An 18,159-nucleotide genomic window follows, 5' to 3' on the forward strand; every position below is an offset into this window, starting at 1 on the left:
ATAATATACTGTATAATACACCACCCTGTATAATATACTGTATAATACTCCACCCTGTATAATATACTGTATAATACTCCACCCTGTATAATATACTGTATAATACTCCACCCTGTATAATATACTGTATAATACTCCACACGGTATAATATACTGTATAATGCTCCACCCTGTATAATATGCTGTATATTACTCTACCCTGTTTAAAATACTTTACAATACTCCACCCTGTATAATATACTGTATAATACTCCACCCTATATAATATACTGTATAATACTCCACACGGTATAATATACTGTATAATGCTCCACCCTGTATAATATGCTGTATAATACTCCACCCTGTATAATATAGTGTATAATACTCCACCCTGTATAATATAGTGTATAATACTCCACCCTGTTTAAAATACTTTACAATACTCCACCCTGTATAATATACTGTATAATACACCACCCTGTATAATATACTGTTTAATACACCACCCTGTATAATATACTGTATAATACACCACCCTATATAATATACTGTATAATACTCCACCCTGTATAATATACTGTATAATACTCCACCCTGTATAATATACTGTATAATACTCCACCCTATATAATATACTGTATAATACTCCACCCTGTATGATATACTGTATAATACTCCACCCTGTATAATATATAATAATCCACCCTGTATAATATACTGTTTAATACACCACCCTGTATAATATACTGTATAATACTCCACCCTATATAATATATAATACTCCACCCTGTATAATATACTGTATAATACTCCACCCTGTATAATATACTGTATAATAATCCACCCTGTATAATATACTGTATAATACTCCACCCTGTATAATATACTGTATAATACACCACCCTGTATAATATACTGTATAATACTCCACCCTGTATAATATACTGTATAATACTCCACCCTGTATAATATAATATATAATATACCACCCTGTATAATATACTGTATAATACTCCACCCTGTATAATATACTGTATAATACTCCACCCTGTATAATATAATATATAATATACCACCCTGTATAATATACTGTATAATAATCCACCCTGTATAATATACTGTATAATACTCCACCCTGTATAATATACTGTATAATACACCACCCTGTATAATATACTGTATAATACTCCACCCTGTATAATATACTGTATAATACTCCACCCTGTATAATATACTGTATAATACTCCACCCTGTATAATATAATATATAATATACCACCCTGTATAATATACTGTATAATAATCCACCCTGTATAATATACTGTATAATACTCCACCCTGTATAATATACTGTTTAATACACCACCCTGTATAATATACTGTATAATACTCCACCCTGTATAATATACTGTTTAATACACCACCCTGTATAATATACTGTATAATACTCCACCCTATATAATATACTGTATAATACTCCACCCTGTATAATACACCACCCTGTATAATATACTGTATAATACTCCACCCTGTATAATATAATATATAATATACCACCCTGTATAATATACTGTATAATAATCCACCCTGTATAATATACTGTATAATACTCCACCCTGTATAATATACTGTATAATACACCACCCTGTATAATATACTGTATAATACTCCACCCTGTATAATATACTGTATAATACTCCACCCTGTATAATATACTGTATAATACTCCACCCTGTATAATATAATATATAATATACCACCCTGTATAATATACTGTATAATAATCCACCCTGTATAATATACTGTATAATACTCCACCCTGTATAATATACTGTATAATACACCACCCTGTATAATATACTGTATAATACTCCACCCTGTATAATATACTGTATAATACACCACCCTATATAATATACTGTATAATACTCCACCCTGTATAATACACCACCCTGTATAATATACTGTATAATACTCCACCCTGTATAATATAATATATAATATACCACCCTGTATAATATACTGTATAATAATCCACCCTGTATAATATACTGTATAATACTCCACCCTGTATAATATACTGTATAATACACCACCCTGTATAATATACTGTATAATACTCCACCCTGTATAATATACTGTATAATACACCACCCTGTATAATATACTGTATAATACACCACCCTGTATAATATACTGTATAATGCTCCACCCTGTATAATATATAATGCTCCACCCTGTATAATATACTGTATAATACACCACCCTATATAATATACTGTATAATACACCACCCTGTATAATATACTGTATAATACACCACCCTATATAATATACTGTATAATACACCACCCTATATAATATACTGTATAATACACCACCCTGTATAATATACTGTATAATGCTCCACCCTGTATAATATATAATACTCCACCCTGTATAATATACTGTATAATACACCACCCTGTATAATATACTGTATAATACTCCACCCTGTATAATATACTGTATAATGCTCCACCCTGTATAATATACTGTATAATACTCCACCCTGTATAATATACTGTATAATGCTCCACCCTGTATAATATACTGTATAATACTCCACCCTGTATAATATACTGTATAATACTCCACCCTATATAATATACTGTATAATACTCAACCCGGTATAATATACTGTATAATGCTCCACCCTGTATAATATACTGTATAATACTCCACCCTATATAATATATAATACTCCACCCTGTATAATATACTGTATAATACTCCAACCTGTATAATATACTGTATAATACTCCACCCTGTATAATATACTGTATAATACTCCACCCTGTATAATATACTGTATAATACACCACCCTGTATAATATACTGCATAATACTCCACCCTGTATAATATACTGTATAATGCTCCACCCTGTATAATATACTGTATAATACTCCACCCTGTATAATATACTGTATAATACGCCACCCTGTTTAATATACTGTATAATACTCCACCCTATATAATATACTGTATAATACTCCACCCTGTATAATATACGTATAATACTCCACCCTGTATAATATACTGTATAATACTCCACCCTATATAATATACTGTATAATACTCCACCCTGTATAATATACTGTATAATACTCCACCCTGTATAATATACTGTTTAATACTCCACCCTGTATAATATACTGTATAATGCTCAACCCTGTCTAATATACTGTATAATACTCCACCCTGTATAATATACTGTATAATACTCCACCCTGTATAATATACTGTATAATACTCCACCCTGTATAATATACTGTATAATACTCCACCCTGTATAATATACTGTAAAATAATCCACCCTGTATAATATACTGTATAATGCTCCACCCTGTATAATATACTGTATAATACACCACCCTGTATAATATACTGTATAATACTCCACCCTTTATAATATACTGTATAATACACCACCCTGTATAATATACTGTATAATACTCCACCCTGTATAATATACTGTATAATACTCCACCCTGTATAATATACTGTATAATACTCCACCCTGTATAATATACTGTATAATACTCCACACGGTATAATATACTGTATAATGCTCCACCCTGTATAATATGCTGTATATTACTCTACCCTGTTTAAAATACTTTACAATACTCCATCCTGTATAATATACTGTATAATACTCCACCCTATATAATATACTGTATAATACTCCACACGGTATAATATACTGTATAATGCTCCACCCTGTATAATATGCTGTATAATACTCCACCCTGTATAATATAGTGTATAATACTCCACCCTGTATAATATAGTGTATAATACTCCACCCTGTTTAAAATACTTTACAATACTCCACCCTGTATAATATACTGTATAATACACCACCCTGTATAATATACTGTTTAATACACCACCCTGTATAATATACTGTATAATACTCCACCCTGTATAATATACTGTATAATACACCACCCTATATAATATACTGTATAATACTCCACCCTGTATAATATACTGTATAATACTCCACCCTGTATAATATACTGTATAATACTCCACCCTATATAATATACTGTATAATACTCCACCCTGTATGATATACTGTATAATACTCCACCCTGTATAATATATAATAATCCACCCTGTATAATATACTGTTTAATACACCACCCTGTATAATATACTGTATAATACTCCACCCTATATAATATATAATACTCCACCCTGTATAATATACTGTATAATACTCCACCCTGTATAATATACTGTATAATAATCCACCCTGTATAATATACTGTATAATACTCCACCCTGTATAATATACTGTATAATACACCACCCTGTATAATATACTGTATAATACTCCACCCTGTATAATATACTGTATAATACTCCACCCTGTATAATATAATATATAATATACCACCCTGTATAATATACTGTATAATACTCCACCCTGTATAATATACTGTATAATACTCCACCCTGTATAATATAATATATAATATACCACCCTGTATAATATACTGTATAATAATCCACCCTGTATAATATACTGTATAATACTCCACCCTGTATAATATACTGTATAATACACCACCCTGTATAATATACTGTATAATACTCCACCCTGTATAATATACTGTATAATACTCCACCCTGTATAATATACTGTATAATACTCCACCCTGTATAATATAATATATAATATACCACCCTGTATAATATACTGTATAATAATCCACCCTGTATAATATACTGTATAATACTCCACCCTGTATAATATACTGTTTAATACACCACCCTGTATAATATACTGTATAATACTCCCACCCTGTATAATATACTGTTTAATACACCACCCTGTATAATATACTGTATAATACTCCACCCTATATAATATACTGTATAATACTCCACCCTGTATAATACACCACCCTGTATAATATACTGTATAATACTCCACCCTGTATAATATAATATATAATATACCACCCTGTATAATATACTGTATAATAATCCACCCTGTATAATATACTGTATAATACTCCACCCTGTATAATATACTGTATAATACACCACCCTGTATAATATACTGTATAATACTCCACCCTGTATAATATACTGTATAATACTCCACCCTGTATAATATACTGTATAATACTCCACCCTGTATAATATAATATATAATATACCACCCTGTATAATATACTGTATAATAATCCACCCTGTATAATATACTGTATAATACTCCACCCTGTATAATATACTGTATAATACACCACCCTGTATAATATACTGTATAATACTCCACCCTGTATAATATACTGTATAATACACCACCCTATATAATATACTGTATAATACTCCACCCTGTATAATACACCACCCTGTATAATATACTGTATAATACTCCACCCTGTATAATATAATATATAATATACCACCCTGTATAATATACTGTATAATAATCCACCCTGTATAATATACTGTATAATACTCCACCCTGTATAATATACTGTATAATACACCACCCTGTATAATATACTGTATAATACTCCACCCTGTATAATATACTGTATAATAATCCACCCTGTATAATATACTGTATAATACTCCACCCTGTATAATATACTGTATAATACACCACCCTATATAATATACTGTATAATACTCCACCCTGTATAATATACTGTATAATACTCCACCCTGTATAATATACTGTATAATACTCCACCCTGTATAATATACTGTATAATACTCCACCCTGTATAATATACTGTATAATACTCCACCCTGTATAATATACTGTATAATACTCCACCCTGTATAATATACTGTATAATACTCCACCCTGTATAATATACTGTATAATACACCGCCCTGTATAATATACTGTATAATACTCCACCCTGTATAATATATAATACTCCACCCTATATAATATACTGTATAATGCTCCACCCTGTATAATTTACTGTATAATACTCCACCCTATATAATATACTGTATAATAATCCACCCTGTATAATATACTGTATAATACTCCACCCTGTATAATATACTGTTTAATACACCACCCTGTATAATATACTGTATAATACTCCACCCTGTATAATATACTGTTTAATACACCACCCTGTATAATACACCACCCTGTATAATATACTGTATAATACTCCACCCTGTATAATATACTGTATAATACACCACCCTGTATAATATACTGTATAATACTCCACCCTGTATAATATACTGTTTAATACACCACCCTGTATAATACACCACCCTGTATAATATACTGTATAATACGCTGTACTGTATAATATAATGTATAACAATCCACCCGGAAGTGGGCGGGTTTGTGCCAATTGACGTTTGTGGGCGTGTTTGGAGCGCTGCGCCGTGTTGTGAGCGGAATTGCAACTCTGTGACATTTGTGGGCGGGATTAGTTTTGTTTTATGTGACGTGGGTGGGCGGGGTTAGTTTTGGTTTATGTGACGTGTGTGGGCGGAATTATATAGTGACGTCAGTAGCGGAAGTGACGTCATTAATCGGTAGCGACGGTGCGATGGAGGGTAAGATGGCGGCGCCCGTGCTACATGTGACTGGAGGCGTGTAACACCGGGGGCTGCGACAGTTGTGTGATGATGTAGAGGGCGAATCAGAACCCAGCAGGAGTTATCTGTAATATGCCGTGTGTAGGATCCGGTAAACGATATGTGTGTGTGGTGTTGTGTGCAGTGTGGGGTGGGTGGCTTCAGCGTGAGGGGGTGTGCAGTGTGTTTAGGGTGCAGCGTATGGTGGGGGGAGGTGCAGTGTGTGTGTGGGGGTGCATTGTGGGGTGGGTAATGGGGGAGGTGCAGTGTGTGTGGGGGGTGCAGTGTGGTGGGGGGAGGTGCAGTGTATGGCGGGGGTGGGTGATGGTGGGGGGGGTGCAGTGTATGGGGGGGTGCATTGTGGGGTCGGTGATGGTTGGGGAGGTGCAGTGTTTGGCGGGGGTGCAGTGTGTGTGGGGGGGTGCATTGTGGGGTGGGTAATGGGGGAGGTGCAGTGTATGGCGGGGGTGATGATGCGTTGTCAGTCGCTGGTCGTTGGCTCGGCTGTGGTGACTCTGTTGGTCATGTGACTGGTGGACTGATCAGCGTCGTTGTGTCCTCAGGTGGCGGCCGCTGCAGTTTCCAGTGTCCCCCGGGCTTCGTGGCTGTGGCCGGATGTGACGGATCGGTGGCCTCTGATCTGGATACGGAGCTGTGGCTGATCAAGGCCCCGCCAGACTTTACCCCGCAGAGGTGAGGAGCGGCTGCTGTGTGTACGGGGCTCCCCCACCTGTCATCCAGGGGTCGTGTGTGTGTGTGTGTGTGGGGGGGGGGGGGTATTATTTATATATATATATATACTGGAGGTACTTCATATAACCGCAGCAGCATCTGACAGGAGAAAGTAAGTGCCCCCCTACTGTGACCGCACCAAATCCTCCCCCACAAGATAAGTCCCGTCCCCACGTGCTGTATTGGGGGGGGGGGGGGTAAGAACAAGGACGTCTTGGTAAGTCACTGACTAATAATCTCCGCCCCTCCGCGTATCACTGACGTGTGTATATACATATAGAGAGAAGCTCCAGAGACAAAAGAAATGATGAAAATAGAAAAATACTTTATTGAAAAACATAATAAAGGACAAAGAATTAAAATGAGGAATCTGTAAAAACCGGGAGTAAAAAAGGGCCGCAAGTCGCGTCTCCCGGATAAATACGGAACATGAGGAGGAGGTCATGTGACGAGATAAAGTCCGTGTGATGTCCGTGAAGCGTCCGCGTAATCAGTAGGGCAAAAGGAGCTGAAGGAAAGGCAACCTGATGTACCCCGACACACCCCAATATACCCCGACACACCCCAATATACCCCGACACACCCCAATATACCCCGACACACCCCAATATACCCCGACACACCCCAATATACCCCGACACACCCCGACGCACCCCGATATACCCCAACGCACCCCGACATACCCCGACCCATATCAAGAGGGATAGAACGTGATGGAGGCAGGAGAGCGGCCAATGTCCCCACAACACGCGGTTCATGTTAGACAACAGACGGATTCTATTTAAATGGGGCCGAACCAATTGAAAACACGAGCGACAGCTGAAAAATACTCTGTTTACTATCGATTATCGTCACCGGCCGCCGTGTCCTGGAGAGTGAAGTGGCCACGCCTCCAAACGTCAGTCACGAGGGGCCGGAAACACGTCACCGAATCAGCAGACTCTGCCACGTGAGTCAGGTATCCGACGCGTCACGAGTGACTGAGGCCGGTCACCAGGCACCAATGACGGAGCGGCACGGAGACGGAGGCCGGTCACCAGGCACCAATGACGGAGCGGCACGGAGACGGAGGCCGGTCACCAGGCACCAATGACGGAGCGGCACGGAGACGGAGGCCGGTCACCAGGCACCAATGACGGAGCGGCACGGAGACGGAGGCCGGTCACCAGGCACGGAGACGGAGGCCGGTCACCAGGCACGGAGACGGAGGCCGGTCACCAGGCACGGAGACGGAGGCCGGTCACCAGGCACGGAGACGGAGGCCGGTCACCAGGCACGGAGACGGAGGCCGGTCACCAGGCACGGAGACGGAGGCCGGTCACCAGGCACGGAGACGGAGGCCGGTCACCAGGCACGGAGACGGAGGCCGGTCACCAGGCACCAATGACGGAGCGGCACGGAGACGGAGGCCGGTCACCAGGCACCAATGACGGAGCGGCACGGAGACGGAGGCCGGTCACCAGGCACCAATGACGGAGCGGCACGGAGACGGAGGCCGGTCACCAGGCACCAATGACGGAGCGGCACGGAGACGGAGGCCGGTCACCAGGCACGGAGACGGAGGCCGGTCACCAGGCACGGAGACGGAGGCCGGTCACCAGGCACGGAGACGGAGGCCGGTCACCAGGCACGGAGACGGAGGCCGGTCACCAGGCACGGAGACGGAGGCCGGTCACCAGGCACGGAGACGGAGGCCGGTCACCAGGCACGGAGACGGAGGCCGGTCACCAGGCACGGAGACGGAGGCCGGTCACCAGGCACGGAGACGGAGGCCGGTCACCAGGCACCAATGACGGAGCGGCACGGAGACGGAGGCCGGTCACCAGGCACCAATGACGGAGCGGCACGGAGACGGAGGCCGGTCACCAGGCACCAATGACGGAGCGGCACGGAGACGGAGGCCGGTCACCAGGCACGGAGACGGAGGCCGGTCACCAGGCACGGAGACGGAGGCCGGTCACCAGGCACGGAGACGGAGGCCGGTCACCAGGCACGGAGACGGAGGCCGGTCACCAGGCACGGAGACGGAGGCCGGTCACCAGGCACCAATGACGGAGCGGCACGGAGACGGAGGCCGGTCACCAGGCACCAATGACGGAGGCCGGTCACCAGGCACCAATGACGGAGCGGCACGGAGACTGAGGCCGGTCACCAGGCACCAATGACGGAGCGGCACAGAGACTGAGGCCGGTCACCACGCACCCTGTGTTACCTCCTGTGTCCTGCAGGGGGCGCTGATACCTGTATTATACTGACATTACCTCCTGTGTCCTGCAGGGGGCGCTGTTACCTGTATTATACTGACATTACCTCCTGTGTCCTGCAGGGGGCGCTGATGTTATTGCAGTCGTGCTGCAGGGGGCGCTGTTACCTGTATTATACTGACATTACCTCCTGTGTTACCTCCTGTGTCCTGCAGGGGGCGCTGTTACCTGTATTATACTGACATTACCCAGTGTTACCTCTTGTGTCCTGCAGGGGGCGCTATTACCTGTATTATACTGACATTACCTCCTGTGTCCTGCAGGGGGTGCTGATACCTGTATTATACTGACATAACCCTGTGTTACCTCCTGTGTCCTGCAGGGGGCGCTGTTACCTGTATTATACTGACATTACCTTCTGCGTCCTGCAGGGGGTGCTGTTACCTGTATTATACTGACATTACCTCCTGTGTCCTGCAGGGGGCGCTGATACCTGTATTATACTGACATAACCCTGTGTTACCTCCTGTGTCCTGCAGGGGGCGCTGTTACCTGTATTATTCTGACATTACCCTGTGTTACCTCCTGTGTCCTGCAGGGGGCGCTGTTACCTGTATTATACTGACATTACCTCCTGTGTTACCACCTGTGTCCTGCAGGGGGCGCTGTTACCTGTATTATACTGACATTACCACCTGTGTCCTGCAGGGGGCGCTGTTACCTGTATTATACTGACATTACCTCCTGTGTTACCACCTGTGTTCTGCAGGGGGCGCTGTTAACTGTATTATACTGACATTACCACCTGTGTCCTGCAGGGGGCGCTGTTACCTGTATTATACTGACATTACCACCTATGTCCTGCAGGGGGCGCTGTTACCTGTATTATACTGACATTACCTCCTGTGTTCTGCAGGGGGCGCTGTTACCTGTATTATACTGACATTACCACCTGTGTCCTGCAGGGGGCGCTGTTACCTGTATTATACTGACATTACCTCCTGTGTTACCACCTGTGTCCTGCAGGGGGTGCTGTTACCTGTATTATACTGACATTACCTCCTGTGTCCTGCAGGGGGCGCTGTTACCTGTATTATACTGACATTACCTCCTGTGTTACCACCTGTGTCCTGCAGGGGGTGCTGTTACCTGTATTATACTGACATTACCACCTATGTCCTGCAGGGGGCGCTGTTACCTGTATTATACTGACATTACCTCCTGTGTTCTGCAGGGGGCGCTGTTACCTGTATTATACTGACATTACCACCTGTGTCCTGCAGGGGGCGCTGTTACCTGTATTATACTGACATTACCTCCTGTGTTACCACCTGTGTCCTGCAGGGGGCGCTGTTACCTGTATTATACTGACATTACCACCTGTGTCCTGCAGGGGGCGCTGTTACCTGTATTATACTGACATTACCTCCTGTGTTACCACCTGTGTCCTGCAGGGGGTGCTGTTACCTGTATTATACTGACATTACCTCCTGTGTCCTGCAGGGGGCGCTGTTACCTGTATTATACTGACATTACCTCCTGTGTTACCACCTGTGTCCTGCAGGGGGTGCTGTTACCTGTATTATACTGACATTACCTCCTGTGTCCTGCAGGGGGTGCTGTTACCTGTATTATACTGACATTACCTCCTGTGTTACCACCTGTGTCCTGCAGGGGGCGCTGTTACCTGTATTATACTGACATTACCTCCTGTGTTACCACCTGTGTCCTGCAGGGGGCGCTGTTACCTGTATTATACTGACATTACCTCCTGTGTTACCACCTGTGTCCTGCAGGGGGTGCTGTTACCTGTATTATACTGACATTACCTCCTGTGTCCTGCAGGGGGTGCTGTTACCTGTATTATACTGACATTACCTCCTGTGTTACCACCTGTGTCCTGCAGGGGGTTGTGTTACCTGTATTATACTGACATAACCCTGTGTTACCACCTGTGTCCTGCAGGGGGCGCTGTTACCTGTATTATATATTTTTTTTTTTTTTATCAAATCTTTGTTTTATTGAAAATATACGACTAGATATACAACAGAAAAGCATCCGTACACAGATCACGGGAAACCGCAGAGAAATGTCACGGCGCGCAGGCCGAAGTTCTGTTCAATAATCGCCATGCAGGATGAGATACAAGAAAGTAGAAACGTTCGTAACAATAAACTGGGAACCCGTGTCATAGATAAGATAGAGATACAGAGAGAAAACCGATGTCGTGCAAGGTTTGAGAGGGAAGGAGTAGTGTGAGGGTCTCCCCATGTGGAGGGGGTCTGTACAATCCTAAGAGGAACTACTCTAGTCACCCCCCATAGATCCTGAGGGGTAAGGGGAAGCTCAGGTTGGGAGGGGATGAGAGGCACGAAAAGTCAACCACGGAGTCCACACCTTCAGTTAGCCCTCATGTTTTCTGAGCTCCTTCATCCTGCCGATAGAGTCCATCTTATCTAACCTCTCCCGGAAAGTCGGGGTGCGGTCGATTTCCAGTGGGGTGGGGTCAGTAGTTTGGCCACTGTAATCATTGGAGTTATCAGATCATTACACTTCGGGCGGAAATTTTGAGATGGAGCCCAGAGGAGAACCAGAGGAGCCCCGAGGGGGAGTGTTTGTTTCGTAACTTTCTGAATTGTGTCAGACACTTTATCCCAAAAGGGCTTGATGGAGGGGCCGTCCCACCAGATATGGGATACGTTACCCACGCCAGCATTACATCTCCAGCACTGGTTGGATGGAATCAGATTGATTTTGTACAAAAAATCTGGAGTTCTGTCCCACCTGGTTGTGGTTTTAAAGGAGTTCTCCTGAATTTGAACAAATCTAGAGAAGCCAAATACGTGCTTTAGAATAAAGATACTGAAGACGACTTCCAGTTCCTTCTCCCAGGCCAGAAGAAAACCAGGCGTGGCAGGAGAGCCATCTAAAGCCAGGCCAGAAGAAAACCAGGCGTGGCAGGAGAGCCGTCTAAAGCCAGGCCAGAAGAAAACCAGGCGTGGCAGGAGAGCCGTCTAAAACCAGGCCAGAAGAAAACCAGGCGTGGCAGGAGAGCCGTCTAAAACCAGGCCAGAAGAAAACCAGGCGTGGCAGGAGAGCCGTCTAAAGCCAGGCCAGAAGAAAACTAGGCGTGGCAGGAGAGCCATCTAAAGCCAGGCCAGAAGAAAACTAGGCGTGGCAGGAGAGCCATCTAAAGCCAGGCCAGAAGAAAACTAGGCGTGGCAGGAGAGCCATCTAAAGCCAGGCCAGAAGAAAACTAGGTGTGGCAGGAGAGCCGTCTAAAGCCAGGCCAGAAGAAAACTAGGTGTGGCAGGAGAGCCGTCTAAAGCCAGGCCAGAAGAAAACTAGGCGTGGCAGGAGAGCTGTCTAAAGCCAGGCCAGAAGAAAACTAGGTGTGGCAGGAGAGCCGTCTAAAGCCAGGCCAGAAGAAAACTAGGCGTGGCAGGAGAGCTGTCTAAAGCCAGGCCAGAAGAAAACTAGGTGTGGCAGGAGAGCAGTCTAAAGCCAGGCCAGAAGAAAACTAGGCGTGGCAGGAGAGCCGTCTAAAACTAGGCCAGAAGAAAACCAGGCGTGGCAGGAGAGCCGTCTAAAACTAGGCCAGAAGAAAACCAGGCGTGGCAGGAGAGCCGTCTAAAACTAGGCCAGAAGAAAACTAGGCGTGGCAGGAGAGCCGTCTAAAACTAGGCCAGAAGAAAACCAGGCGTGGCAGGAGAGCCGTCTAAAGCCAGGCCAGAAGAAAACCAGGCGTGGCAGGAGAGCAGTCTAAAGCCAGGCCAGAGTATATTTTAGAGACTAGGCCCTTAGGAAGAGCAGGTAATGGCAAATATGTCTCCAACCAGGAGGGTCTGAGAGATCCGGGAACATCTTCAGGAGGACGTTGCTTGTTTCTTTGTAACCCAAGGAGTGTAAGAAAGGGATGGTCGGGTGCGTATCTGCAGGCAAAAGGGGTTGTAAGGCGGGAACTTGTCCATCCCCAAAAGTATCAACTACTGTATTGTATTTATTTAATTTTTTTTTAAAACATCATTTTTTATTAACCGTTTTCACATTTTCTTATAAACATTTCACGTAAAGGTTGCGTCATCCGTGCTCAGCACTCCACTGTCATCAAATGAACACAACATACAAGCATGGCATAAGTGTCGCTCTTCATATAAACCGAAAACATGACTTCCCCCACCCCCGACACGACTTAGGTCATCAGTGAGTATCTACGTTTCATTTATCCCCCGACTAGATCAAAGTTGCAGACCCCCTGAAGTGCCTGCCAGGAGCTGCGTATAACACCACGCTGCGTGCCGGAGAGGCGTAACAATTTCCACCACCTCGGCCGCTGTACACTGCGATTCTATGAATATTTGCCATTTAGCGAATAGCTTCTTGGTTCCCGTTTCCTTCCGTCTTTCCCCCTCCACCTTCTGTAGAACTAATAACTGTTTCAGACGAGACACAATCAGGTCTAACCCCGGCGTGTCTGCCTCTAACCATTGACTCAGGAGGCATCTCAAGGCCACCAGTAAAATCGTGTGCACCAGCAGGGGAGGAGATCTCACCCCTCGAGCACCCTCTTCCTCCGGTGGTCACGCCTGATGGAATAGTAGCGCTTGAGGCGTCATTAGGAGTTTCGTTTTCCAATGATCCGAAATATATTTGTGTACCATCCCCCAAAATCGCTTCGTATGTACACACCCCCACACTCCATGCCATAAATTCGTCGGGGGTGTTGCACTTGGGACAACACATAATGCGGTCGGGGAAGGATTGTGAAGGCAGAATATTAAAGCCATATATAGCCGAATTCATCAATTTAAAATAGGTTTCCCTCCAGCTCTCGTTTATAACACTCCTCCGTACCGTCTCCCAACCCCCCAGTATGATCTCGCCTATACCTGGGTCCTGAGTCCATCATTCCCAGACTTTGAATCTAACACTTGATTGCGGATGAACAAAACCATCCCCCAGTGCTCTATACAACCCTGAAATGGTCGCCCGCCCAGTCGTTGGACCCATGACCTCATCTAGAGTGTGTGCGGTGGCTTCCTTACTCAAATCCCTGAGCCTGGAGGTGCAAAATGCTCGTACCTGAAGAATTTGTAAGAAATGAACCCTACTTTCTAGGGGTCTGAGTTTAGTGGTGATTTCTGCCCCGGTTAACCATCTCCTTTCCTCTATGTGCATAAGATCCCCTGCGTTGTCAATGCCTACCGTCCCCCAAGAGGCAAATCCGTCCCCCTTGCCTACTCTTGGTAGTAATTCCGGGTGTCCGCTCATCGGCATATGTTTCGATACCAGGTGAGGTAGATCAAACTGCTTACGTACCGCTCTCCAAGCTAGGACTGTATCTCTCAATACAATGGAGGTTTTGAGACGGCACGGAAGAGAAGCAACTCTACAATGCAGCAAAGCCTTCAGGTTCCAGGGCGAGGCGTGCTCCCCCTCCAGGTCTAAGTTGGAATAATGGCTCGTTTCGTGCAGCCAATCTACTACATGACGAAAGAGACAGGCCACGTTGTAGCCCCTGATAGTCGGGAAGTTCACACCCCCTTCTTGTTTGCCCATCATGAGCTTGGTAAGTGCGATGCGAGGCCTTTTTCCTGCCCATATAAATTTAGTGAATGAGGCCGTCAGTTTCGAGACATCCACATGTTTCAATAAGAGAGGGAGTGTTTGAAAGGGGCATAGCAATCTGGGGAAACTAACCATCTTAATCAGGTGGCACCTCCCCAGGAGGGATAACGGCAATTGGCACCATCGGGTGAGTTCCGCTTGTATTTTTTTAAATAACGGGGGATAATTTAGGCCATACAGAGTGTCTGGTGCCCTCCCTATTTTGATGCCCAGATAAGTAATGCAATGTTCAACCGGGGATATCCCACATCCCAAGGATTGCCAAAAGGTCTTAGGCAATGGTTTGCCCAACTCCAGCAGTTCGCTTTTAGCTAGGTTGACTTCCCGAGCATTGCCCAAATTCCTGTAAAAAATGAAAAACCGACATTAAATGCTCTTGAGGATTTGACATAAAAAGTATAACGTCATCAGCAAACAGGGCTGACTTCACTGCCCGAGACCCTACCCGAATACCTCTGAACACTGCGGACTCCTCCAGGAATCTAGCCATAGGTTCCAGTGCTAGATTGAATAACAGGGGTGACGGGGCATCCCTGCCGGGTTCCTTTATGTAATTGAAAGGGATCCAACAGGAACCCTGAGGAGTGAACGCGGGCCTGTGGGTTATTGTAGACTCCCTTCAAGAAGACCCGCAAGGCTCCCTGGACATTCATTTTGTCCAGCACCATCCCCAGCCATGCCCATTGTATGTTATCAAAGGCTTTCTCTGCGTCTAGCGCTAAGAGTGCCGGCCGGGTACCTGGCTGGGGACCGTGCCTGACTGTTTCTAGCACCGTCAACACTTTGCGTAAATTAGTCACTGCCGCCCTGCCCTTTACAAATCCTACTTGGGATTTTCCCACCAGTGTGGGTAGATACGTAGCCAGCTGATTGGCCAAATCTTTTGTGAGTAATTTCTGGTCTTGGTCTATCAGTGATATAGGACGGTACGACCCCGGGTCAAGAGGATCCTTCCCCTTCTTGGGTAATACCTTTTTATATGCGCTATTTTGGCCTCTGCTGGGAGAGCACCGGTCTTTAGTAATATATTATAGTACGCCACCAAGGTAGGGCTGATCTCTTCTCTCAGGGACTTAAAAAACTCTCCTGTAAATCCACCTGGACCCGGGGCCTTTCCGTTGGATAAGGTCTTAATGGCGCTCTGGATTTCCTCTGAGGTAATCTCTGCGCTCAAGTGGTCGTTCTGCTCCTGAGTGAGCCCTGGCAGCTTTACCTTCTCCAAAAATTCCCTACCTTTTTGGGGGTCTATGGGCGTGTTTGAGTAAAGGGCTTGATAGTATTTACTTAATATAGTGTTAATTTTTTTTGGGTCTGATGTAGGATTTCCATTGGGGTCGTTAAGTGTTGAAATGTTTGACGGTGCAAACCTCCCCTTCGCTAGTCGCGTTAATAATTTGCCCGCTTTATTGCCGAAACGCATTCGATCGGCATCAAATTGGGACCGGTAAATACTCTCTCTTTTATCTAACCACTGATCAAATTGCCGCTTGGCTTCCCTCCATTTCTCCCCCAAAGACGTTGATTGAGAATGTAGAAATGCTGTGTATGCACACCGTGATCGGTCGCTCGCTGCCTTGTACCCTTCGGTAGTCCTGCATTTAAGATTAGACATAAATTGCATAATTTTCCCCCGTATTACCGCTTTGGCTGTACGCCAATACAGTGACGGGTCCGAGCGATGTGATGCATTATCCCCATCATATTCCGTCCACCACCCCTTTAGCTTCTGTATAAAGCCCTCATCCTTTGCCATAAAATCCGTTCCTCCAGCTACTGTGTCAGCCAAGGTAATGGTAACCGGGGCATGGTCCGAAATAACGAGATCCTCAATCGCCGCTTCACGTAATCGTCGAGATAAGGCGTCATTAACTAGCAAATAATCAATACGCGACCATGTCTGATGGACATGAGAAAAATGTGTGTATTCCCGCGCATCAGGGTGTAGACTCCTCCAAGCATCTGTTAGGGCCGTGTGTCTTAAAAAGTCTGGCAAGATCTTATCTCTATTTCTCTGCGAACTAGTCCCTGCGTTCCTGTGTTCCCTGGAGGACCTTACAGTGTTAAGGTCCCCCCTAGAATTAAAAGCCTAGTGCGATCCTGCTGGAGTTGGGCTTCCAAGTGACCAAAAAAACCTGTGTTGACCGCATTTGGGCCATACACATTATGAATACTGATGGTTTCCCCTGCATGTTCCACCACTCGATGGATCCAACGGCCCTCGTCATCCCGCTCCTGGGACACCAGTGTAAAAGTAACATTTTTGTGTACCAAAATTATAACTCCCGCCTTACCCTCCCTTGCCGGCGAGCCAAAAGCCTGACCCACCCAGAATTTTTGCAAATACTTAAATTGTGGCTCGGTCAGGTGAGTTTCCAGTAATAGGGCCACATCTGGGTGCAATCGTTTCATGTGTCGCAGAAGTTTGGTCCGTTTCTGTGGGGACCTCAGCCCTTTAACGTTCCATGAGATTATTTTCATGTTATTGGGCCGTGCATAAGATGAGCTAAAATGCCTAAAAGTCGTGATAGGTTCGGGGAGTCGGATCCGTCTTTTCCCAAGAGCCATGCGTAAACATTAAGAACGTAGCCAAAACCCGGCTTAGAAACCAAAACTAAACTCCCTATCAAGGCCATCAGGCCATGACCTAAAAAAAAAACGAAAAATCACCTGCGGCCGGGTCACCAGCCCCTTCATACCCATTGGCGTAAGAGACCTCACTTTTTTCTTTTGTGCCAAAACACGTCCCTCCCTCCCCCTCACCCCAGACCTGCATATATGTCACATTCAATGAGTAAGCTGCACCTGCCCTTACCACCTCATTAACCCTTTGCCGCCTGTACACAAAGTTATACAATCTTATACCATCGGTCTAACATCTTAGAGTCCGTTTGGACTATGACATAACGTGTCAAAATGAACCCTGGTCCCCCGCTAGACTTCCCTGCCTCCTTCTCCAGAATCCCCTCCCGAACCTTCCCCAAGTATGCGATC

At 44.6% G+C, this 18,159-nt stretch overlaps 1 protein-coding gene across 3 annotated transcripts in view; it reads left to right on the forward strand.

Annotated features, from left to right (window-relative positions):
- Positions 1-18,159, forward strand: part of POLR1G (RNA polymerase I subunit G) — a 40,302-nt gene that overhangs the window by 6,758 nt on the left and 15,385 nt on the right. The window contains exons 1-2 of one of the 3 annotated variants that reach the window (XM_075848475.1): positions 6,492-6,583; positions 7,168-7,297. In XM_075848475.1, the coding sequence (XP_075704590.1) occupies positions 6,577-6,583; positions 7,168-7,297 (137 nt within the window). In that variant the 5' untranslated portion in view covers positions 6,492-6,576. The other 2 variants (XM_075848474.1, XM_075848473.1) reach the window with 2 other exon arrangements.

Source organism: Rhinoderma darwinii, unplaced genomic scaffold (genome assembly GCF_050947455.1).
Source record: "Rhinoderma darwinii isolate aRhiDar2 unplaced genomic scaffold, aRhiDar2.hap1 Scaffold_41, whole genome shotgun sequence".
Classification (NCBI taxonomy): Eukaryota; Metazoa; Chordata; class Amphibia; order Anura; family Rhinodermatidae; genus Rhinoderma; species Rhinoderma darwinii.